This window comes from Strix aluco, chromosome 1 (genome assembly GCF_031877795.1).
Source record: "Strix aluco isolate bStrAlu1 chromosome 1, bStrAlu1.hap1, whole genome shotgun sequence".
NCBI lineage: Eukaryota > Metazoa > Chordata > Aves > Strigiformes > Strigidae > Strix > Strix aluco.
In genome coordinates, this window is record NC_133931.1 from 39684922 (window position 1) to 39710034 (window position 25113).

A 25113-nucleotide genomic window follows, 5' to 3' on the forward strand; every position below is an offset into this window, starting at 1 on the left:
GGAAGGGACTTGCGTGGGTGAGCATCCCAGCTGGCTACCTTGGCTCCGTGCTTCACAGAATCACAGAATCACAGAATCACAGAATCAACTAGGTTGGAAAGGACCTTGAAGATCATCTAGTCCAACCATTAACCTAGAACTGACAGTTCCCATCTACACCATATCACCCAGCGCTATATCGACCCTATTCTTGAACACCTCCAGGGATGGGGATTCCACCACCTCCCTGGGCAATCCATTCCACTGCCTAATAACCCGTTCTGTAAAGAAATACTTCCTGACATCTAGTCTAAACCTTCCCCGGCGCAACTTGAGGCCATTCCCTCTTGTCCTATCACTTGTTACTTGGTTAAAGAGACTCATCCCCAGCTCTCTGCAACCTCCTTTCAGGTAGTTGTAGAGGGCGATGAGGTCTCCCCTCAGCCTCCTCTTCTCCAGACTAAACACCCCCAGTTCCCTCAGCCGCTCCTCGTATGACATGTGCTCCAGACCCTTCACCAGCTTCGTTGCCCTTCTCTGGACACGCTCGAGTAATTCAATGTCCTTTTTGTAGTGAGGGGCCCAAAACTGAACACAGTAATCGAGGTGCGGCCTCACCAGTGCTGAGTACAGGGGTAAGATCCCTTCCCTGTCCCTGCTGGCCACGCTATTTCTGATACAAGCCAGGATGCCATTGGCCTTCTTGGCCACCTGGGCACACTGCTGGCTCATGTTCAGCCGGCTGTCAATCAACACCCCCAGGTCCCTCTCTGACTGGCAGCTCTCCAGCCACTCCTCCCCAAGCCTGTAGCGCTGCTGGGGGTTGTTGTGACCCAAGTGCAGCACCCGGCATTTGGCCTTATTGAACTTCATACAGTTGGCCTGGGCCCATCGCTCCAGCCTGTCCAGATCTCTCTGCAGAGCCTCCCTACCCTCAAGCAGATCAACACTCCCACCCAGCTTGGTGTCGTCTGCAAACTTACTGAGGGTGCATTCGATCCCCTCGTCTAGGTCATCAATAAAGATGTTGAACAGGAGTGGCCCCAAAACCGAGCCCTGGGGGACACCACTCGTGACCGGCCTCCAACCGGATTTAACTCCGTTCACCACAACTCTCTGGGCCTGGCCATCCAGCCAGTTTCTTACCCAGCAAAGTGTGCGATCATCTAAGCCTCGAGCAGCCAGTTTCACCAGAAGAATGTTGTGGGAAACGGTGTCAAAGGCCTTGCTAAAGTCAAGGTAAACTACATCCACAGCCTTTCCCTCATCCAATAAGGAGGTTACTTTGTCATAGAAGGAGATCAGGTTTGTCAAGCAGGACCTGCCTTTCATAAACCCATGCTGACTGGGCCTGATCCCCTGGTTATCCCGCATGTGTTGTAAGATGGTACTCTGGATGAGCTGCTCCATCAGCTTCCTGGGTATCGAAGTCAAGCTGACAGGCCTGTAATTTCCCGGATCATCCTTCCGACCCTTCTTATAGATGGGCGTCACATTGGCCAGTTTCCAATCTGTCGGGACCTCCCCGGTCAGCCAGGACTGCTGGTAAATGATGGAAAGCGGCTTGGCGAGCACCACAGCCAGCTCCTTCAGCACCCTTGGGTGTATCCCATCTGGTCCCATAGACTTGTGTGTGTCTATGTGGTGTAGCACGTCACTGACTCTCTCCTGGATTGCGGGGGGGTCGCTCTCCCAGTCTCTATCATCTGGCTGAGGGGGCTGGATTCCCTCAACACAACTAGTCTTGTTATTAAAGACTGAGGCAAAGAAGGCATTAAGGACCTCAGCCTTCCCCTCATCACTTGTTACCAAGTTTCCTTCAGCATCTAGCAGGGGATGGAGACTCTCCCTGGTCTTTCTTTTGCTATTGACATACTTATAGAAACATTTCTTGTTATCTTTGATTGCTGACGCTAGATTAATTTCCAGCTGGGCTTTGGACCTCCTGATTTCCGCCCTGCATAGCCTCACAGCATCTTTGTAATCACTGTGAGTGGCTAGCCCCTTCCTCCAAAGGCTGTAAACTCTCCTTTTCTCCTTGAGTTGCAGCCAAAGCTCCCTGTTCAGCCAGGGTGGTCTTCTCTGCCGCCTGCTCCTCTTAGAGCACCTGGGGACTGCCTGCTCCTGAGCCATTAACACTTCCTTCTTAAGGAGCGCCCAGCCTTCCTGGACCCCTATACCCTTCAGAACCATCTCCCAAGGGATCCTGTCAAGCAGGTGCCCAAACAAGACAAAGTCAGCTCTTTGGAAGTCCAGGATGTCAGTCCTGCTTAGCCCTTTCCTGGCCTCCCTAAGAATAGAGAACTCTATTATTTCATGATCGCTGTGCCCTAGTTGTCCTCCAACTGCCACATCATCCACCAGTCCATCTCTGTTCACAAGGAGGAGATCTAGCAGGGCACCTTCTCTGGTTGGTTCTCTTACCAGTTGTGTTAGGAAGTTGTCCCCTACACATTCCAGGAATCTTCGGGACTGGTCCCGCTCTGCTGTGTTGTATTTCCAGCAGATGTCTGGGAAGTTGAAGTCCCCCACAAGAACAAGGGCAATCGACCGTGAGATTACACCCAAGTGCCTATAGAATATTTCATCCACCTCTCTGTCCTGCGTGGGTGGCCTATAGTAGACTCCTACTACAACATCTGCCCTGTTGGCCTTCCCCCTGATTCTAACACAAAGACATTCCATCTTGTCTTCACTGCATTTGTATTCGAGGCAATCATAACAGTCCCTAACATACATTGCTACCCCGCCGCCTTTCCTACCTTGTCTATCCCTTCTAAAGAGCTTGTAGCCATCAACTGGCACGCTCCAGTCATGGGAGGCATCCCACCATGTTTCTGTGATAGCCACAACATCATAATTTTCCTGTTTCATCACGGCTTCAAGCTCCTCCTGCTTGTTACCCATGCTGTGTGCATTGGTATACATGCACTTCAGATGGGCTGGTGTTTTCCCCCCTTCCCCCTTCCAATCTAGTTTAAAGCTCTGTCAATGAGCCCAGCTAACTCCTGCCCCAAGATCCTCTTCCCCTTCTGGGACAAGTGTATCCCATCTAAGGCCCAGAGGTCTGGTGCCCTGTATACCAACCCATGATCGTAAAAACCAAAGCCCTGACGGTGACACCAGTCTTGAAGCCACGAGTTCATCTGTTGTGTTCTTCGGTGTTCATCCTCATCCATCCCCCCAACTGTTTCACACTAAAGTAGGTTGAACCATGCCTTAGCACTGCCCCTTCCCCTCCTGGAAAGGCAGGGAGAGCCTGCAGCCCTTCCTGGGCAGAAGCAGGGTTTCAAGGAGATGTGGGAGGACACTCAGCCTGGGTCAGCTTCATCCAGACCTGCCATGTAGCTGGTGTTGAGCTGCTGTCCTCTCTCTGCCTCCGTTTGCCTTCCTACCTACTGTGCCTTCTGTCTGCTGGAAGCTGTTATACATTTGTACAGTAACAAGCGTGCTGGGATTTGCTGGGACAGCTGCTGTAATACAGAAAACATATGGAAATGAGAAGGAATACATCAGTGCCATAAAAGAAACTAGCCCTTAGGTCCTGGATGCAAGCTGAAGCAAGACATGGCAGTTGCAGTCGGTTAACACTGAGTTACTTCAGGCATTGGACTTCCTGGTTGACTCTTGTTTTTCTTGATTTGAACAAGTACCTGTGGCTTTCAGTCATCTGCCTGCCCGCCAGCTGCAGCATCTGAAAGATGTAAATCCTTAGAGGTGATTTCTTCTCAGCCTTATGGATCAGGACAGGGATGAAATAGCAGTGTTCAGTGGGTAGCTACCATTTGACCTTCAGTGCTGGTAATCTGCTTCCACCAGCAAAATGCCAGGAGAAGGCCATGCACGAGGGGAATAGTCCCTAACCGTCTGCTGCAGGGAGCCTGTTATGTAGCACCAATTCTATGAGCCCCTTCAAGCACCCTAAGGGAAAAAGTGGTGGTGGTGAGGTACTATTCTGACAGGTGAGGCATGATTTCACTGTATGAGGCCCCATCACACCACAGAAATATCTTTCTCTGAGGAAAGGTGGTAGCTGACCCTCTGCCTGTGCACATGGCACTGCTCAGCTATCCCCCCCTGCTCCATCAGTCAACCCACTTAGCTGCACGGAAAGGAAGTCATTGGTGCCACACAGCAAAGACCTAATCTCTCTCAGGAAAAAGGCAAGATTGAAGCGTGCAACTTCTGATTTGTGAAGCATGCAACCAATGTTCAGGTCAATCGCTATATGACTGGCGCTTGTCTTTACCTACATCTAAACCAGCACTTCACATTGCAGGAGTAGCCAGGACTCGATGCAGCTATGTGGAGAGAGTGAACTAGACACATCTGAAGAGGCAGATGAGTAGTTACAGAAGCTGATAGATGCAAAAGAACGACTATGGGGACTATCTAAATGTCTTGCTGGGTCCAGGTATATTTTATGCACTCCTGCTGTCCTCATGCTCTTCCCTTTTGCCTTCTGTGTTTGTACAACCCTTCCTCCTCCTCATTCCTTGCAAAGACACAGCAGAAGAGTGCAGTAAGTCAGCAAGCTGTGTATGTTATTGGTCACACAGCAGCCTCTCTACGTTGAATTCCAGTGTTTGGCTGCACAGTGCAGCATGTGCACTGCATACAGTATCATAACCCCACTGCAAACTAAGAGAAGTCAGCATGAGAAAGTAAACTCAATGTATTTTATTTTATTTTATTTTATTTTATTTTATTTTATTTTATTTTATTTTATTTTATTTTATTTTATTTTATTTATTTTGTCTCTCTGCTCCTAGTGATTGTTTAGTCCACTATGCAGCAGAGCATGAAAGGGGGGAGTGGATAAAATGACAAATAATTACGGTCACACCTTATCCACTTAATGTACAGAATGCAGGTATTAAACCCAGAGGACTGCAAATGCTGAGCACCTGTCACATGCACAAAGAAGCACTCCAGTTAATGATGGTCTCTTCCTGGACTGGACAGAGATTTAATCCAGTATCTGGAGCTCACCAAGTATGCTTGAGGGATAGTCTGCCTGTGACTCCAGCAGGCACTAACTCAGCTCTTGCTGTTGCTACAATCATTGGCAATGATCTTTATTACTGTCACTGGGGCCTGTTTCAAAGAAAAGAGACCTTCTTATAGCTGTGTGCAGGGTCACCCAAATAAGCACATGCTATATAGCATTAAACATGCCATGTCCGAGGTGTACGTGCCCTAGGGACACTGGATTTAAGGTTTACTGTACTAATAGTTTGTATATTCATACTGAACAAATCAAGAGTTGTTTGTTTACAGCCAGATCAAAGCTAACACTCAGTAAAAATCACCCCACCCCCACCCCCCCCCGCCCCCCTCAAAGATTATGAGGTTACTAGAAATTTGGGAAATATCCCAAGTCTTCGGATGGTGATCCCAAATGATGCCAAGCAGGTGTAATTTCTGGATGGGCAGAAAGGACACATCCAGGAGCAATGGCCATGCAGTAGCCCTACGCAAAGTATCCCCCTTATTTAAATGCTGTTGCACTATATCAGGCTTTGTACTGTATTTTTATAGTACACCTCTTTATCGCAGTGTAGTTTTCGGCAAAGTCTTTTTGTCTGCTTTGGAAAACCATTTAATAAACTCTTCTGGGTTTTGTCTGATTTTGCAAAAATAACAACAGCAAACCAACATAGCACTGAGTTTTGGTGAGGGCAATTGTGTGGTGTTAAACAGCAGCAGGTACACCGAGTACTATTGTTCAGTTACTTTTTGACTGAGCCCAAAGCAAAGTCTGGACATTGTGTCAGATTTCCTGACTGTTTTTAAACCGTTTTAAGTGTTCAGTAGCCGAATACAATGAAGAATAATACATTTCTACTTGAGTCTTTTAACCTATTCCACAGAAGTTTTTGTGGTTTGTGGTTTTTTGTGGGTTTTTTTGTTTTGTTTTGTTTTGGTTTTGTTTTTGTTTTTTTTAAATGTCTCTCACTTTTCCCCTGAGGGGAAAAGGGACATAACTAAAAACCAGTCCTGTAAATGACAACATGTTATTTTTAGTTCCTGAACTCAACTATGCTTAATTAGTTTATCCAGCTGAAAAAGAAAAAGAAAACCCCATGCCCTACAGCCATATGCATTCATGTACAGCTCCTAATAACTTAAATCCTTTAATTTGTCTGTAAAGAACACCCATTAAAGTTGTGTGTGAAGAAAGTGGCACAATCCTTTATATATAATCCTCATACTTGAGAAAGTACACTTTCCTCTTTTCTATAGAAGTGGGCAACTTCACCATCAACCTGCACACACCCATAACATGCCTTGAAAAAAGCCATCAGAAACCTAAATGTAATGAAAAAATCCCACCCTCTCTGTTGTTTTCCTGCACAGCTCTTTCTATTCTGTTGTGTTTGCTCCTCGCACAGCCCATGCAGTTAATCTCTTTATGACTGGCATATTTTTCTAAATTACCTCTTGTCTCCAAATATGGAATAGTCCCTTTCTTCTTTGATACACCTTTCAAAATTCTCATCTTTAGCACTATTTTTAGTGATTTGTGTCACATGTCATATCATTCCTTCCTTTTTGTCCTTACCTTGGTTTTTCCTTAAAAGAGGTGAAGCTTTTATAGCTTTTCAGTTAAATGGCATGATTCACTGGATGGCTTTGGTGTATACTTCTCTATTCCTTTTGTCTGCAGATGTACTCATCCTCAGAGCTTTCTTCATGCCCCACCTCATTTTATCACCCCCATGTCTGTATCCATAAAGTGAAGAAAACAAAGTGCTCAAGGGAGACTTTATGGCCTGTGAGGTTTCCACCCAAGTGGAAAGAGATCAAGCGCAGCCAAAATTCAAGCCCCACCCCATTCAGAGATCTTCTCCCTATGTCCTGTCTATCCAGGCTGAAGGAAGAGGAGCCCTGGGGGTGTTGTGAGCCTCCTGCTCCTGTCCTGGGATCTAGTGTTGAGGACAGTGTGGCATGAAGCTTTGCAAAGAGGTTGGTGGTACCACAGCTATGGCAGCTCCTATATATACATATGTGACATACAGCATATTCAACAAGTTGGGGAGAGCTGTGGTTACACCAGTACATAAAATAAAGTGGGCCAGGGCCTCTGCTCTAACTTTTTGCTCAAGGGGTGCCGTGCAGCTTGTTCACATGCTGCTAAAACCCGAAGCAGGGTGTACCCATCCATACTGACTACTGGGGACAGTCTCCGGCCCAAGCTTTATCCCAGTCTGGACCAGCCTTGCTGGGACTTTGAGGTAGCCTTACTCAAATCCATGCCAAGGGGTTTGTGACAATGCCAAAGCAATGGTGGTCAAGGGTTGGTGCCTGAGGCCTCGTCCTACATCAGCGTACTAGGTGATACAGAGCCTGAGCAGCTGCAATGCCCTAATCTTTACCAGCTACAGCTGTGGGCAGACCCAGGAACCCCCTTGTCAGATCAGACTTGTCGGGACGGAGTGGAAGGGAGAAGTTTGGCACCAGCACAAGTTTGCTTTCTGAAGGAGGTACGGCCTTGATCCTTTGTCTTTGCAACTACATGATAATGGAGTCAATGGAAATTGAATCTTAGAAAGTGACGTGGGAACTACTAGTATGGCTGCCATACAAACATCGTACTTCGTAGTCAGCAGCTCCACTAAATAAGTCAAATCTGAGTACAATGTTTCTGTGGGCAAGTGCTACATAGCTATTACTATTCTCATTTCACAGAGGAGTGTGATACCAAGAGATTAAATACTGCAGTCCAAGTCCCACGGTGGGACTCCATGTCACAGCCACAATACAATTTGGGCCATTAGGTTGAGGTCTCACTAGCAGGCAGTGTTGCTTGTTCAGAGAAACCCCAGAGTGTCCTCTGTTTCCTTAAAGTTTCTGTGGCAGATACAGCTAGCAGAACGCCTTGCAATTTCCTAGTACAAAGGGAAAAGGCCTGCATTTTCTTCTCAGTTTTCCAGTAAGGCTTGGACCTCAGAGTAACAGCTGTGTTAAAGTAGCCACATCTACTGAGGAAACTGAGTCTTCATTCTTCTCCAGGAGGACAAAGACCTATCTACATACCATTAATTACTAATGCGTTGGCCCAACCTGGTTTTCATCAGTCATTTTAAATGTCATTATAGAGGACATCAAATGTTTTCTGAAGATAGCTATTGGAGTGTATATTCCAGCCAGCTCCAGGAATCTGTATGTAATTTGGAAGCAGAAACTCTATTAAGGAGCCCTCACTTCCAACATACTGACTAATGTTATGCAAAATTATATGTCACACAGAGCAGACTGAGAGTCATAATAGTTACATTGGATGAACAGAATGAATCTCCAAAGGTAGGAAACTGGTCTTGTAATACATTATTCACAGCTGGCCAAATTAACCCCAGAAACTGGAAGTAGGGGAAGAATGCACAATTTATAGCTTTTTTTTACTCTTCAAAGATTCTGACTCCAATGTCGCATTTGCTTCACACATGATGTCCTTGTTTAAGCAATCTCTGAAAAGAGATTTCAGAATGATTACATATTTCTGCATTGTAAGTTTAAAAACTGGCACAGTTACCAAAAAATGTGTTTTTTTCTGCTGTAATAAACAATTGCTTCTGAAGAGGGAATAACTAGCATTTTTTCTGATGAGGCTAGAATTTTAATTTATTTGCACAGTAAGCCATCCTTTGGGAATATGAACTTTCTAGCAAGTCAGAGAAATGAGGATGATCCCTAAATGCGTCAGTAATTCTGTATTGCAAATTACTGCTCCAACAAGTGCATTCCCTGGTTAAGAGGGAGAGAACCCATCCATAACCTTCCTAGACATACAAAACAAAAGTATTTCATTATCTCTGAATTAGATTGCATCAAAACCAAGGCACAGCCCTTTTTCAAACAACTACATTAATAAGAGAATGTGAATGTTCAAAATGCAAATGATGCCTGACTTTCATATTCACTTTTACAAAGTTAAACAAGTCTCTTCCTGAGAGTTAGAGCATGTAAACTTTCTCTATCCTCTGTCATGATGAAAGACTGTAATACCTTTTAGAAGGGGACTTTTATACTATGCGTAGTCATTTCCCATGTGTCCTGAATGGATTATCTGGTTTGTGAGTTAACCAGGTCATAGAAAAAACCCCAAAGACCTAAATTTTTGATGCCTCATTTCCACTTCTCAAGATGGCATCCGTGTGCCTAGTTACTAAATGTTTTTGCTTTAAATATGTTTTCCCTTTATCTAGATTTCCTCAGATACTCAGGAGCTGACCATACGCTGAACTGTCTGAAGCTGAGTATGCTTCATTGAAAGGTCAGGAATATAAAACCACAAGATTTGGAAGTTTCACATTCCTCTGCCTTGACTCTGGGTTGGACTGAGATGCCCAGATTAAGAGCTTGATTACTACAAACCCCATACTGGGGCAAGAGAGACACAGTTGCCTTCCTTCTGCTCCGTTGATAATATCAGGTGACTGGACTCCTAAATTTAGATATTTCATATAAAAATGCCTAAACTTAATTGAGATTAATCTATTTCTACGCATTGATTTTAACAAACATTTTCTCCAAAGTGACTTTAGCATATCTGAGACTCTACTTATCACCTAACTGGCTGTACATTCCAAGTCTCATTTATTCATCCAGCTTCCATTTCTACTTCATTGTATAATTTGTTCTAATGCAAAAATGTAACCCAGTCTTCGCTAGTATATATTATGAACTCCTGACTCAAGTGAAAATCATATTTTCCTGAGGTTCTGGATTTTTTTTACCTTAGCGCTTTTAGGTCATGGTAAAATCCAAGTCTGATAATTAGGTGTATATTATACACATCCATGACTGGAATTCCATGTTAGTTTTCTAACTGTAAGTAAATATTTCTTGTTACTGAAGTAAAAGAGGCAAAGAGATGATACTTCCTGGAGTGGATAACACTGTGTGCTTCCAGATAATGGCAGCCTACTGAAACAAGTTAAACATGGGAATGTAGTTCCACAGGAGGAGTTATTCATGGGATAGTACCAAATCAGATTTGGATTACATGTTACGTTAGAAATATATTTGCAGTAAAACAGCAAATTCAGCTGTTAAAAGAAGATGTGTTTTGCAGTACTTTGTCCTTATATATAATTCACAGATTTGATCTTAGCACTCTGCTATGATCCCCCTGGGGCTTGTGACATTTCAGCAATATGTGCCAATAAATGAGATGTGCTACTCTTTTTCCTCTGCTATATTTTTGAGACAGCACTCTTAAGAGTGTGGTGGTATTTCTGCCACTAACCATGAGGTGGCATAACATGCACAGCAGAACAGCAGTCAGACCTTCCTTTTAATATTCCTTTGTACATCACATTTCTTGGCATATTAGATTTTAATGGTGAAAGACAGGCTGTAAAACTGGTTGAGCTTTTAGAAACCCTACACTATTAGAAAAGCAATGACAAAGATACATATTTGTGTGCATGTGTGTTGTGGTTCTTTTCATTCTAGTAAATAATAATTTTGAGCATACTACTACATGATGATATTAAAAATAAAATCACAATTATTTCCCCCTTTTTTTTTTAGTTTGATTTCCACTATCTAGTTTTGTTTTTAGCGTGCTGCTTTGGTAAATCTGATTTATTTCTTTTCCCAAATCTCTCGTCCTTCACAGGGCCAGCCTCTCCAGGCTTGAGTTCCTTTAAGATTATTGCAAGGTGAAATAGATTTGGTGAGTTAAGAATAGCCACAAGTCTAATTTACTAACTGAACAGATTAATAGCAGTGTCTTTAAAATCAGATACATATTACACATCTGTTAACTACATAACAGAGTTTAATACTTCTCCAAACACACAGCTTACCTTAACAAGGTGGAGTCTTAATTTGGATAAGAACATCTTTATCAGAGTGCATGAATTTAATATTTCATCATCAAAAGTACATCAGAAACTCATTCCTTGAGCACAGCTTTTTGTATTTGCTTGCTTGAAGAAAAAAGGCCAAAGATCCTGTGACCCTAAATAGAATCCAGCACAAAAAAGACTTCTTGCAGATTTGGAAAACTCCCTGCAAGCCGTAAATCAGCAAATGGACTATATGCCATGGGTCTTGCTTCTCTAGTAAACACAGTGTCTATTAGAGCTGTCTCACTTTCATTGCTGGAGCACCTTATGATAAAGGCATGCAAAAGGGATGTCATTTTAAGCTGTCAGTGGAGGATACTTTATACAGGAAAAATCCCAATCCTCCCCTTCCCAGCCCACAGAGAGAGATGGAAGACACTGGACCAGGACAAATGTGTTATGTGAGCCTTTGCTGGGGAAAACAGGAGGGGGATGCTTGGCCAGGGGAGGCAAGCCAGGAGCTGCAGGTGACGGCCAGACTGGCAGGACCCTGCCTGTACCGATGGGGCCCTCTCACCCTGTGCCCAACAAGAAGAGTGGCCGCCATCCAGAGATCACCAGCAAAGGTGGTGGTGATGAGGCGGGTCTGAGGTGGAGCCAAGAAGCGGCATTGGTGAGCTGGGGTCAGGGAGGTCCCTGGCCAGGCCCAGTCATGGCCACGGCACAGCTCAGGTGAGCACCACAGCCCAAGGCCTGGGTTTAAATGCAGTTAAATGCAGCTGCTGAGCAAAGCAGGGGAGGTTCCTGATGAGGTCTCCTAGGGCTGTTTCCCAGCAGTCTAGATACAGCCTCCTCTCAACTTCATGTAAAACAGACTTACTTGAATTATAAGGCCTTTAGAAACCAAAACATGACTATGAATATATATATGTAAGAGTGGCATAGAAGGTTACTTGTTATCACATACCTGAGAATCTGGCTGCAACCTATAAGCCACGCAGCTTTATTTGTTAAGAAAAACAACACATTGCAGTGTGGATTAATAGCAGCAGACCAAGGTTGATTAAACAAGTTGTTGGCTTGCATTTGCCTCAGCACTTGGGACTCTACCTGCTTGCCACTCTGGTTCTGGCTACACAGATCAAGCAGGATAAGTACACCCTAGTGACATTTTATTGAATAGTATGTGCCAACGTGAGGAGCTGATTTGCTTGCTCATGTGTAACACAGCTCTCATTCCAAATCTGTCATGTGCTAGGAAATGCTGTAACCCTTCCTGGTATATGATACTCTACTAATTGGCCAGGTATGCAGTGTACTTCAGCGAATCTGCTTGGCACTGACTTACAGGAATGTTTTGAAAGGATGGTTTCATATGGCTGGTGTGAAATAAATAGGAAACTGGGACAAAAAGCTAGAAGAAGTGATATTGGGTCCTAGGGGGATAAGCAAAACAAGGAGAATCTTTTTTGTCTTCCTGGTATTGTTTATGCATGGCTGCTGTTTAGTAAGACTATCTTCAGAGTCTGTGGCTGGTTTTGAGACGCAACAGACCATGCAAGGACAATTAATTCCACAAAGCTGACACATCCAGGACCGTGACTGACCAGCAGGTACTCATGTGGAGGCAGGAATTAAATCCAGATGTCTAATTTGTTTAAAATCAAAGAGAAACATCCAAACTACGACTTGTATGAAGGAAATGGAAATTATGGCAAGAAACCATCATCTATCAGCAGTTCCCTATCAACCGTGTGAAAATGGCATGTTATATGTAGTTGTCAGATAGCAAGCAGTACAGGCTAGATCTGTGTCCTTTGCTGCTAAATAATTATTTAGGGTCCTGAAGAGCCTAGTGCCCCCTTACAGTGAAGCAGAGTGCTGCTGGTACTCTCGGGTGATCAGGGCTGCTCTGGCATGCTGTGAACACACCACCAGCATGCAATGCAGGCATAGCGCTAAGGGACAAACCTTGCAGCAGTAATCTTGATATGAAATATCTTCTTTATGTGCCCATTTTCAGAGATCTGAATTCCCTGATTGTCCATAATGCATATATTAGTTCGCTCATTAACCCTCTGTAAATTAATCTTTCAGCCTGATGTCCAGTTGTAGTTGCAGGGATAGTCAGCTCCCTGGACAGAGATGAAAGACACAGCACCTCTTTAAGGCTGCAGTGATGAGGGCACCCTCCAGCTTATGCAGCCCTAACCCATCACATCTCTGACATGAGGGTGCAACCCGGCCACCCTGCTGTAAAAGCACTATTCTGGCAGGCACCATCACAGCCCCATCACTGTGTTGGGCACTAAAGAACAGGTTTCTGTCAAAAAGTGTAGCAGGTAAGAACTGAATTCATTTGTGAAAAATGTCCTGCCGATGGAGCTTGCATGGAAGGAGCATTTTCCCAACTTGAAAAGAAACTTCTTCAGTGTATAAAGGAGCTCTCAGGTTGTAATTTGTTATAATTAAACTAGTTAAGACTGATACTGGAAGGAGGCAAGCCAATTAGTTTGGGACGTCAATTTTTGTTTGCCACTGTCAAAGTCTGTTAAAGGAACTTGATAGATTGCTGGGTTGGCTTTTTCAACCAGATAATCCCCACGTGAAAGACAGGCAGCTGGATTCAGAGAAGCACATTGCAATTGCCATTGAAAAAAGGCTGCTCATGCCAGTGTGGTGCTTGGAAGTGACAAAGGTGTTGCAACGCCTGAGTTGTGGACAACTGGATGGAGAGGTGAAACTCAAGATCCAAACACGGAGAAGAGGCCTGCACAGCAGCTGTGAACAAAGAAAGCCTGCACTCAAAGCTGTTTGAAAGAGACAAGCCACCAGTTGTCTGGGCTAAAATCTGTCATTTTGGGGACAGGACTACAGGCTTTTGAATAGCCCAATTATGTGTTCTCAGGTTTTAAACAAGAAAAGTTAGTCTTGTCGCATGCTAACCAGCAACCATACCCCTAGATTCAAACTCTAATATCCTTATTGATATATGGTAAGTACCATCTTCTGCTCTACTGAAAGAAAGCAGGTCTTAAATAAAACCAGGAATAATTCCTATGGTTTAATTGGTAGAACTCTATTGAAAATTATTTATAGTAGTTAATGTCATATCTTAGCACTAAAAAAACCTTTCAGCAAATCCAGGCTATGACCTGTTTCATTTTGTAGAGTTCTTTCAGATCATAACTGAACTTCAAAAAATTTGTTTCAAATTTTTGTGTAAAAAAATCTTTACGAATAGGAAAGAGCTAGAGACATCAGCCCAAACAGTAGTTCCTCCAGCAACACCAGAAATTGTAATATATAATCACTCTATGTCACTGTACCAGGCAAAAATCTGTTAATTTCTTGATATAGTTCCTGTTTTCAGGTCCTGAAGACATCAGCCTCTCTTTTATGAAACTGATGGTACCTGGTCAGTCCTTAGTGACTATATAGTGCCATATTTCTGCAGTCACATCTCCAGTTTTGCTGTCAATTAAAGTACCATTGCAAATCTGATTCTCTGTAAAATTTGAATTAAGCAGAAACTTGGGAAAGGAAAAAAAAGTCTAAAAGTTTGAAGGACAGATCTTCAGCTGTTCTAAGTATGACTTATTAATGCTACCAGAACACTTTATACCAACTGATAATCCGCTCTGAGGTTTTAAGATTGTCAGCAAATTCTGTTTTGCAGTACAAACCTAGTCATTTCCTGAAATTGCATGTTACAGTTAAGCTTAAGAAAACTATCCAAGTTTATTTAGAAAGTCAACACTTATTTCCTATGTAGCTGACTGATCTGGGACTCTCCTATCACCTTACTGAAAGTATGTGTTGCAAAAATAAAGGAATTATTGCTTAAGGCTTCCTACAAAAATGTTAGCCAAAGTGTTCTACTGTATTGGAGGACACAGCAATTAACATTCAAATCCATTTATTATTCTCAAGATTTTTTTCCCCAACATGTACAGATTGATTGGTACTATCTTTTGTGTCTCAATTTAGAAAAGAATGACAGTTTCCCTCAGCATCACAGTATACATTTTGGCTTGTTCTAATGAAGACAAATTCCACTCAATCAGGATCATTCTGTTCATTAAGTGAGACAGATGGTAGACTCACGGCATTGGTAATGATTCCGAGATTTTAAGTGTATTTGGAATATACTGGTGTGTTCCCCAGCTAAAAAGTGATCAATATTTCAGATGAAAGAGAAGTCAGGTTCTGTCTTTGCAAAATTTTTGTGGTGTGTACACAGCTCTTCATTAGAAAGCTGAAAACCTGAAGGACCCACAGAAAGGCAGGGTTTAGACACATTCAGACAAATTTGTAAAACATGGTCCAGCAGATGTGTCTGTCTTGGCAGAAAATTAAACACATGATTCCAAAGCTCTGCCAGAACAGAGTGTGAATCTACGCAACCAACGGGGATGTAGTGCTGCTTCGCTTCCTCCCGCCTGGTCCTGAGGGTAGCACAGGGGTCAACTGGAGGCCTTTAGTCTGTCAGCCCATAATAATTAATGCAGGGAAATTAATGCTGAAATGAATCATTGTGCTAGATGCCCATGTCCTGGGCCCTCTCTGTACTTGAGAAAGTTGAAGCAAGGCAGCTTCTGGAAACTGTCAGACACTGAATGGTGCTCAGATACCTCCACCTCTGAAGTTCTGGAGCCATCACAAACACAGAAGGCTGCATGCACTGTCTAGGTAGACATCATCACTGTTTAAGGCATCATGTAAAGAAATTAAATAATCCGTTGTGCTAAGCAGAAGTAAATTATTACTGAAATAGATAAAAATGTGTCCACCTTATTAAAATATTACAGCTATAGAGCAAGTCAAGCTGTATCTTTTTCATAATGCCTGAAAAATGATATTATTCATATTAGTTTTGTGACAAACTACCTGCTTTTTAGTGCTACAATGAGGTTTTCAAGTTAGGGCAAACCTGGTACTTTGTAGTATTCTAGAATATAAGGGAAAAGAGTGTATGAGGGAATGCACAAATACAGGAGGGCAAATGACATTATTTTCATACAAAGCATCCCTCTTTTTGGCACAGTCTGACTTCACACACAAAGACATACCTTTTAAGGTATATCCAGTCCTCGGAATACTAAGAAAGGGTTTTATTCATTTGTGATTTCTGTTGACTTTGTCTTAAGACTTACTTCATACTCTGTTTCAGGGAAGGTTAACATATGTTCAGGTTGTGTTTTTTCCAAAGACAGTGAGGGCTTTGATTTAATTAGCTGGGAAACAGGTGGATGCACCACAAGAGCCTTGTCACCTAAGAATGATAGACTCTACCTCCATTGTATTTATTATCATCTCCATTAGGTTCATATTGATAAATAACACAAATAGACTTTAGAAGGGAAAGAATCAAGACAAGCCTTCTTCTAGCTCTCATATGCTCAGACTTGAAAAAACATGATTCAAGAGAAGACTGCAAATTTAGGATCTAGATGTATTTGGACCAGAAATTACCAGCTGAAGACTGTTTAGCATATTTATGAAGGAACTTAGTGGACCTCTGTTCAGCCTCTGGTAGAATTCAGCATTGGAACGGGCTGCCCAGGGAGGTGGTGGTGTCCCCATCCCTGGAGGTGTTTAAGAGTAGGGTCGACATAGCACTGAGAGATATGGTGTAGTTGGGAACTGTCAGTGTTAGGTTAACGGTTGGACTAGGTGATCTTCAAGGTCCTTTCCAACCTAGATGATTCTGTGATTCTGTGATTCTGTGAAATGTAGAGATACACATATCAGAATGAATGTCCTTTCTGACAGTCCCATCAAAAAACCATAAAATGAGAAAGCGCAAAACCAGAAACAGCCCCAAAACCCTAATGAAGTTTCTGCTGAATTCTGAGTCACATAGTCTCTGTGGAGACATGCAACTCTCTGGGGCGTACAACTGTGCACAGCACTTTAAATAGTAATTAAGAAGAAAAACAAAGTGTTCTGTTAAAGACTGCCAGTACCCCGGAGAAAACAGCTTTGTGTATCACTTAATGCTAGTGGTGACAGAATAGAAAACAAAATACCACAGAGTTACATACATGTTCTTTGTCTAGAAGTATTTACAAATAACTTTACAAATTTTTACACACATTTTCAGGTTTGCTTGTTTACTTTTAAATTAAGAGCAAAATTAGTCCCCAGAAGCTTCTAAGGCTTCAACTGGTGCCTTGTACTGTACATTCATGCTTGGCTTCTTCCTGGGAGAAGGGAGGAAAAGAGTTTAAAAATGTGCAAATCACAGACATCTAAAGAGCCCTAAAGTGTAAGGGTTCCTAGAGACTGATACCCACAGAGCGGTCGTCCTACTTCTCTTCAAATCGAGACAGCTAGTGGTGGTGGGCTCAGGGCAAAAGAGACTGGGAAAGGAGAAGGAGCCATATACGAATTGCAATAATTAGATGAGTACATTAGTGCTGGAATGTTGGGGTAAGAAGAGTCATAGATCAATTCCTACTGCACACAGAAGTTCAAACAATGCAAGGAGTGGACATTGTGAATTCTAAATACAGCATTGAAATGATCTCTTGTACACTGTTAGGATTTGACTCCTGCTGCATATTTTGGAGTCAAAATTACTGTTTACTGACACAATCTTGACCAGGCACAGTATGATTCTATCAGTCAAAAAATACTGACTTTTGTGAAAGATGCACCCTTCTAGTTTTCACAGGTTGTTTTGTTTTCATGCCTTAACACTAAATGTTGTAAAAATATTGAAATTAAAAAAGAAAAAATTTACAATTTACAAGTGTCCATATAAGTAAATTATTCAAAAATTCAAGATAATCTACAAGGATCTACGAAATAACAATGCTGATAATGACACTGGGCCTGTGGGAAGAACAATCCACATGCAGTGAGAAACGGATAGTGGATTTCTTCCAGAACGATGAGTCACAAGGTTGGTCTTTTCTTCTAAAATCTGTTTCTTCAGCTACAGCAGCAGAAGTCTTGAGTCCATGTTCATCACTTACTTCGACCTAAAAAGCAGAATATATGAATTACTTACAATGAAAACCTATTCTGTTTATCTTCTAATTTGTAAGATGTATATTCACATCAGCTGACAGGTTAGTAACTAATGAATAAGTGGATAAAACACCTCTGGTCACTTATCTCCTCAGCTGTAAGACCTACATATAAGGTCAAGAATGAATGACTGGGTACAAAGCAGTAGCTTTGTATCATGCATACCACAAAGGCAAAAAACATTTGGGAAAAAATCCTGCAGGTGATGAAAGATGTCTGAAGCTCATCTAATAATAGATTCTTTTTAGCATAATGTATTTAAACAGTGTAAGATGTATTTTCACCAGGTTATAAAATTCTGACATGATGTGATTACAAATGTGTATTTGAGCTGGACTCACACTATTTATAGTCCTCACCACAACCACATGCCTACTGGATCTATGTATTTTCACATGACTCCTTGTAAACCATGTTAACTTGTGTGATCTTGGAAAATCTATGATGGTCTTTTGCAGCAATTTTACAGTGGGTAGGGTCTCAGGAGAAGATACAAACAGGATAGGACCACATAGACACATCACAGAGCAGTGACCTCTCCACTGGTAGAATTTCTCAGATGCTGAATCAGTCCCAGAAGTTAGCAATGTCCCTAGAAATGCTAGAGATATCCCTAATTGGAATTAGGGATTCAGTGTCTGTCCAGACAGGGTTGCCCAAAGCTGTAGTAGCACTGGATCAGATGTACTCATCCAAACAGGAATAAGGCACATGTAAGCTTTAACTTCTGCAAACCATTAATAATAATGATATAAAACCCTAATGCAAGCCAAAATGCAACTTTTTTTTTTTTCTTCTAATCCCTATGGTCCTCTCTTTTCCATGTAGCAGTACATGAAGTAATTCTAAACACTACTGAGTGACCTGGATGTTGATATTGTGCTTGAAACAGATGAAAACACAACAGTCGTCTTCTTTATAGTCCATGTGCTTTGGTCCTAAAGAGAACAGGACGATTTTTTTTCCACTTCCCTGTTGTCTCCTGCTTTACACACATCTTAGCTGAAACTGCATGGTTCAGGGCAAAGATCCTGTTTCTCCTTGTCCAGTAGCCTAATGGAGTTATAGGCAGAACGAAGAGCAAACAGACAAGCTATGATCATTCATATTTGCATTAGAAGATGTTCCCCATGAGAACAAGTTTGAATTTAACCTCTTCTCAGGGGTGAAAAGAAAAACTAATCTTAGACCTGATAATCCTTAATAATTATGGCAGCACCAAGTAGACGTTGTACTGAATATGAGTACTTGATAAAAGCAGACTGTCTTCTACACACTTTAGATGAGGCCACAGAACCTTGTCTTTTCAATGGGTTATGTTTAATTAATTTATGAATGAAATAAGGGAAATAAAAGGGGTGAGAAAAAGGGAAATATAGCCACGCTTTCATCTGTAAAAAGCATCATGCTAATTTTTCCCATGAGTAAAGTGGTAAAGATGGAAAAAGATCTGTAACCTTTATTAAGGCTTTTAATGTATTTAACAAGCATTATTCATGTTCAATTCTAAGAGAACAGAAATGGAGTTTTTCACAGCCTGGATACCAGAAGTCACATTTCTTAGAGATACTATGGATTCTCAGACTATATATAACTGATAGAGATAGCGATTAATGTATCAAAAAAAAGTAAAGGCGGCTGATGTGCTACAGAGAGATAAGCATCTGCAAATTTCTGGTACAATCCAGTGACCATTCAAATTTTTTCCAGCAATTTGGCTTTTAATTCAGACTTTGATCATTGATAGTATTTTTCCTCCTGCTTAGGTAAACATCCTCTCTGTATCTTTCAGAGCATAAACCAAAACATAAATAAAGAAGAAAACACAGTATAATTTGTCTTTCAGTTTTATACTTCTAGCAGCAATAAAGAGGCCAGAGAGGGTCCTCCCAGCTGTACAAGAATACCCATACATAAGAAATGGGAAGATGCCATTTATTTTCCAGTATTGCAAGCTCACCAGCGACCCCCAAATCCTTTGAGCTACTTAACCAAAATCTGCTATCAAAGAACAAGTTCTCAGATTCTGTGACTTTTCTACTGCAAAACAAACGAACATATTTTGCAGGAACATATTTATAAGTCTTTTGTGAAAATATCTTTTTTTCCTCTCCTGTAATTATATAGTTTGCTAAGAAAGTACTAAACATTTATTCACCTAATATTTTAAAAATTAACTTGAATGCAGGTTTAGGGATTAAAATCTTTTATGGATAAGTGTAAATGTTGTAGCTGTGGCCTTCTTCCTCCTGGATACAAATTTCACTTTTTCAGTCTATCAGCTTATTCAGAATGGTCAAAACCCCATTTTGCTGTCATCTTTCCCACAGAAAATGCAGCAAAATTGCCATTTAATGAAATATTACTGAAAATGCAGATTCCAGTGCAGAGGGTGTACTTAATGCCATATCAAACTGTTCATTGTTTCGTTTTGTTGTCTTAATGTGCTATTCCTTCCTGTTCTATTATACACTGTCATACTGAGAAAGGGCTTTTCTCCTTTTTGGGCCTTTATAATCCTACAATATTTACTCACTAAATTTGAGTAAATTTTTGTCCGTATTTATTTCTACAAACTGAAATTCAGCATTGATAGAACATATTTAAAAACATGCAAAAATTAATAAAGTCACAAGCAAAGTTCACGTGTCAAGTGCCAACTCAAAACATTTACTTAGCAATTGTCCACTTTAATTTAAAATTCCCAGCACATACATACATGCATACACCTGGAAAAACCTTCAAACCCATTTTAATCCTGTTAACTAGTAAGTAAAATACAGTAAATCATTAAATCAGTTTCAGTCAATTAGCTGCACATGGGCTTCATGTTGCATTTAAGATGCATGAAAGACCCAAAGGTAAATTTAAAGACAGAAAGCATCCAGGCAACAATTTACAAGCATCTAAGAAGAATTTCCAAATGAACATCTTCTGTTTTACCAATAATATTTTGAAATATCATCTATTTGAAGTTATCTGAACTTCTGCCAAAATATATGTACTAGTAATGTCTTCCCATATCTTAATTTATTCCAGATAAAAAGAATAGATATGCATCCAAACTTACACATTAGGTAGCAAAGTAAGAAGAGCCTATGAAAACATGATTTTCATGGTGGGAGCAAATAAGTGGTGACAAAGAGATAATGAACTTCCAGTGAAACTCTACAGATAGATTTTAAGCTGACTAGCAGTTTTTCAGCAAACATATTTCTTTTAGTAGCAAGACAAATGTAAAAGCTTCTGCTTTTCCATAAATGGGTTAATCTCATTAAGGTTTATGCAGCAGCAGCAGCCATAAACCAGCTCTTTTCTTGCTAGAAAGTCAGCAGGAAAGCAATTCCATCCTTCACTGAGAGCCTCTCCTTGTGTTAAGCCGAGGCACAACATGGCAGACGTGGTGATATCTACTAATCCTTTCTTTAGCGGGTATTTCATCAATGACAAAGTGTCCTTACTCGCATGTTTTATGTGGATTCATTTTTAATTAAGTGCTAATTAAAATATAATTAAATTATTAGTAACCTGATGCCAAAATTATTTCAGGAGAAGGTTAGCTTTCAGTCCAGTTAGAAGGATTAATGTGGTCCATAGGACCAGAACCTTACCTACAGGCTTTACAGGCTTTAACTCAACATGTTCCTGGGGGGGCTGTCGGTAGGAGTATGTGTCAAGTCCGCCTATGAAATCAACTGAAAATACAACAGTTCCAGAAATGAACAAATGGAAATGAAAATATGTCAACTGAAAAGAAATATGGACAAATTATGTTAAAAAAAATAGTAAGCACATGCACAGGTTTGTATACAAGAAATAAACCAAGTAGGTAAAGATGCTGTGGAAACTGCTTACAGAAGGCTCTGTGCTCTGTCTTCCTTGGAGTCCATTTACCCCTGTGCCTGGCAAGGCAGGCTAGCGGCTGGTTGACCAGACATGCCCGCTCCTGCCCAAGTGCCTGCAAAAGGAGCATTTACGGATCTGCAGAGTGTGTCAACAGAAACCACTGTGGGGTAATGTAGCTGCTTCTCTTTAGGGCAATCTCAGCATAAATTTTGTAATTCACTTTCAACTCTTTTTTAAGTGTTCAGAAATTTAGGCAGTGGAAACAGTTTAGCTTGTGAACCTAATTTCACCTGAACTTTTATGACTCAGTGGACTTGCAGGAATGTAATGCACCACCAAAAACCAAAGGTGTGTCCACTGAGTTAAGAATAAACAGGTGAGAACTGAATGTGAAAAAGCAGCAGCATCTTCTCCGGATGAACTTGTGGGGACAGGAAACCTTTTCAGAATCCTCCCACTTTCTCTCAAGATTTCTGTGTCAGAAATAATGTGGGGATTTCTGCTCTTGAGAAATTTTTAGTTTCTTATATGGTGATAATGATTTTAAAATAAGACATTTTAGTCTGAGTCTTGTATCTTGTTATTTTTGGTAAGATTTTAAGCAGGTTCAAGAAGCCACATGTCCAAGCTATCATAGAATTCTTAAAAGCAGGTTCATGGAGAGGTTGTTTTTCTGTTGATTTAGAAGGGCTTATTGCAGACCTGTGCAGAGCTGACGAATCCACGGCACGTTAGGATTCTTTGGCCACATGGAAAGCAACTGCCTTCATTTGTTTCTATATGGGCATATATGTAAAAGTCCTAAGCAGAATTTAGATCCTCATTGTGTTAATTGCTGTATGAGCACCTAATAAGAAACAGCCCCTTCCCAGGCAATGTATGCACTAGGTAAACAAAGAAAGAAAGAGTGCTCATCCAGGATGAGGGGATGGGGAGATAAGGCTTAGAGATTGAAGGGATGGTGAAATACCCACTGAAATCTGTGGAAATGCTCCTGTTGATTTTAGTTGCCTCTCCTCTTGAGTCCAGGGAAGGGGTAGCTTGGCTGAAAACGGAACTTCATGTACTTCAATCATATAACATTACCTTAGCCGCAAGACTTTTAGCTGCAAAACTGTCTGAGCAGGACATAAAGCTAAAGACCCAGCCCAGCCTGAGTGCCAGCCCTAGCCTATCTGCACCTCCTCTTTATACTGTATTTCCTTCATGTTGCAGCTCTCCTTCAGAATGCTGTCACTAAATAAAATATCAAAATTGACTTAAGCACTAATGGGACCGAACCTTTACATATATTTTTGTAAAAGTTGATTTTTAACATATCTAGATCTCTAATTTAAGTCATAGTTACTTATTCATTTTTAAAAATAAATTGTGTCCATAGTGATTTTTTTGTGTGTGTGTGTGTGGTTATATACTTCAGTTTTCCCTGCTCTCTGAAGGGGTTTATTTTTTTTTACCGAGAAGATGTGATAGAAGGAGTTAGAAAGTATGTTTTTGAGATAATTCCCCCCTTGAGAACGACACATCATTCCTCTCAGCAATCACAAGCATCATCTCCAACTGTAAGCAGGGAGAGAATACAAAGCAACTAGATCTTCTATCAACAAATATGGTTGGAGAAAGAAATGAAGTCAATACGTAGTAATGATTGACAACATAGACATGTCTTTGTCTGACAAAGAAAATATATTTAATAGCACCATCCAACAAGTTTTGAGATGAGCTGCTCAAACCTGTTTAGCTGAGGCTTTCTCTTTTGCAGTCCAAGATGTGTTATATAGTATTAAAGTTGAATTCACCTTAAAAGTCATGTGAAGATAATACTCAAAGCAAGAAGCTGCTCTATCACACAAGACAATAGAACGTGCCATTTATCATTATGTACTCTATTTTATAGCTGATAGCTCTTTAATATGAAGATTCATCATCAGTTATTTGAATTATAAGTTACTTTTAGTTTTAAAAATGCAGTCTGATTTTACTTGATATTTTCACCACTTATATCTTGTAGACTTCCAGGACTAAGACCACAAATAGCCATTAAATATAGAAATCTGAATTTTTATTTTCATTTGATACAAAGACATTAGATGTATGTTTCAGTTCAAACAGACATCTTAGACATCCAACTTTGATCAAATACTTTAAAGCTTTACATTGACTGAACTTTTCAGATGCATACATCCTTCTGTTTAATTGGCCAAAAGTAAACAGCAATATTTGTATAGGTTTCCCAAGGGGAAAACATTAGTTCAAGGATGATATAAAATAATTGGTTTTGTTTATTTCTGACTGGTTAATGGATTATGGGTAATTTCTGCCACAGATTCAGAGGACTACAATAATTAACTTCAGAAAGTTGCATATGCCTGGAAGAAAGTTAAACCAAAAAAAAAATTTCTATGTAGTTCTATAATTCTATGCATTAAATTAAAAAAAAAAAAGCACAAAAACCAACCCACAACTTGTTAGCAATAGGGATATTCAGTCACTAAACAAGGAACACACCATGGAGTCAAGTCATTAACTACAGTCATGCAGAGAGAAACTTAAAATCCTAGGGAGAGGATTTTTTAGCACCCCACAGATAATAGCAGGTTACAGCAGAAGCTAGTTATTTTATCTGCAGCTGGCTGCAAAACATGATCCATATTCCCAGGGAATTGCTCTCTCTTTGTGTCACCTCAGTTTTGTGGTCATGCTGGATGCTTAATGGCCAGTATGAAATGTTCCTTTAGAGTTCACTACCTGCTGGGCTTGGAAGTGCAAATCTGTGCTGGCTGTCCACCACGGGTAGTCCATTAAAATGATGTTCATTCACTCACAGGCCATATCAGAGGAACAGTTGTCATAATCTGCCTGAGTGAGAAAAGTGCGATACGCCGCTGGCTGAAGAAAGTGTATCCACTGTCATTAGTAATTTTGAGGGTTATTCTTCTCTAGACAGATGACATTTAGGTTTGCCTTACTACTATTAATCCAGCGCATTCACCCATATGCCAGTTAAAATTTGCTTTCGTTTGAAGTTAGCGCAGAAGAATCAGAGCTGTGGAAAAAATCCTTTCTCCTTTCCCACCCTCTCATCTGGAATTCAGCTTCTCTGGCAATATCCTACTGACCTGCTGGCAGGCTCTGTGCAAGCAGCTGCCAGAGCTTGTCAGCCTATTGGTATATTACTAATTTCTCCTTTCAAAGTTGGCAAATTCTAAGCATGTCTGGAAGTGCAGGGTACGAACAGAGCAGCAGTATGCAGATAGCACAATTCTTAGTAAATCCTGCAGCCTCTTGGTCTGGAATACCTTAGATCCTATTGATGCTTGCCTCTCTTTTCTATAAATGAGGGCTTTTTATAAATGATGGCTTGAATGGCTGGTACCTTCAGCTGTCCCCTTTCCAAGAGAGGGGCAGGCTAGCAGCTGCCTGAATGTCTGCTTTTACATAAAGAAGACTT

At 41.1% G+C, this 25113-nt stretch overlaps 1 protein-coding gene across 2 annotated transcripts in view; it reads right to left on the reverse strand.

Moving 5' to 3' along the window:
- Nucleotides 1-16221: 16221 nt before the first annotated feature.
- The window catches only part of NKAIN3 (sodium/potassium transporting ATPase interacting 3), a 398856-nt gene continuing 389964 nt past the window's right edge, over nt 16222-25113 (reverse strand). Inside the window, exons 6-7 of one of the 2 annotated variants that reach the window (XM_074818518.1) lie at nt 21428-21511; nt 16222-17767 (exon numbers count right to left, since the gene is read on the reverse strand). In XM_074818518.1, coding sequence (XP_074674619.1) covers nt 17754-17767; nt 21428-21511 — 98 coding nt within the window. In that variant the 3' untranslated portion in view covers nt 16222-17753. The remainder of the gene's footprint in view (nt 17768-21427; nt 21512-25113) is intronic. The other variant, XM_074818528.1, reaches the window with a different exon arrangement.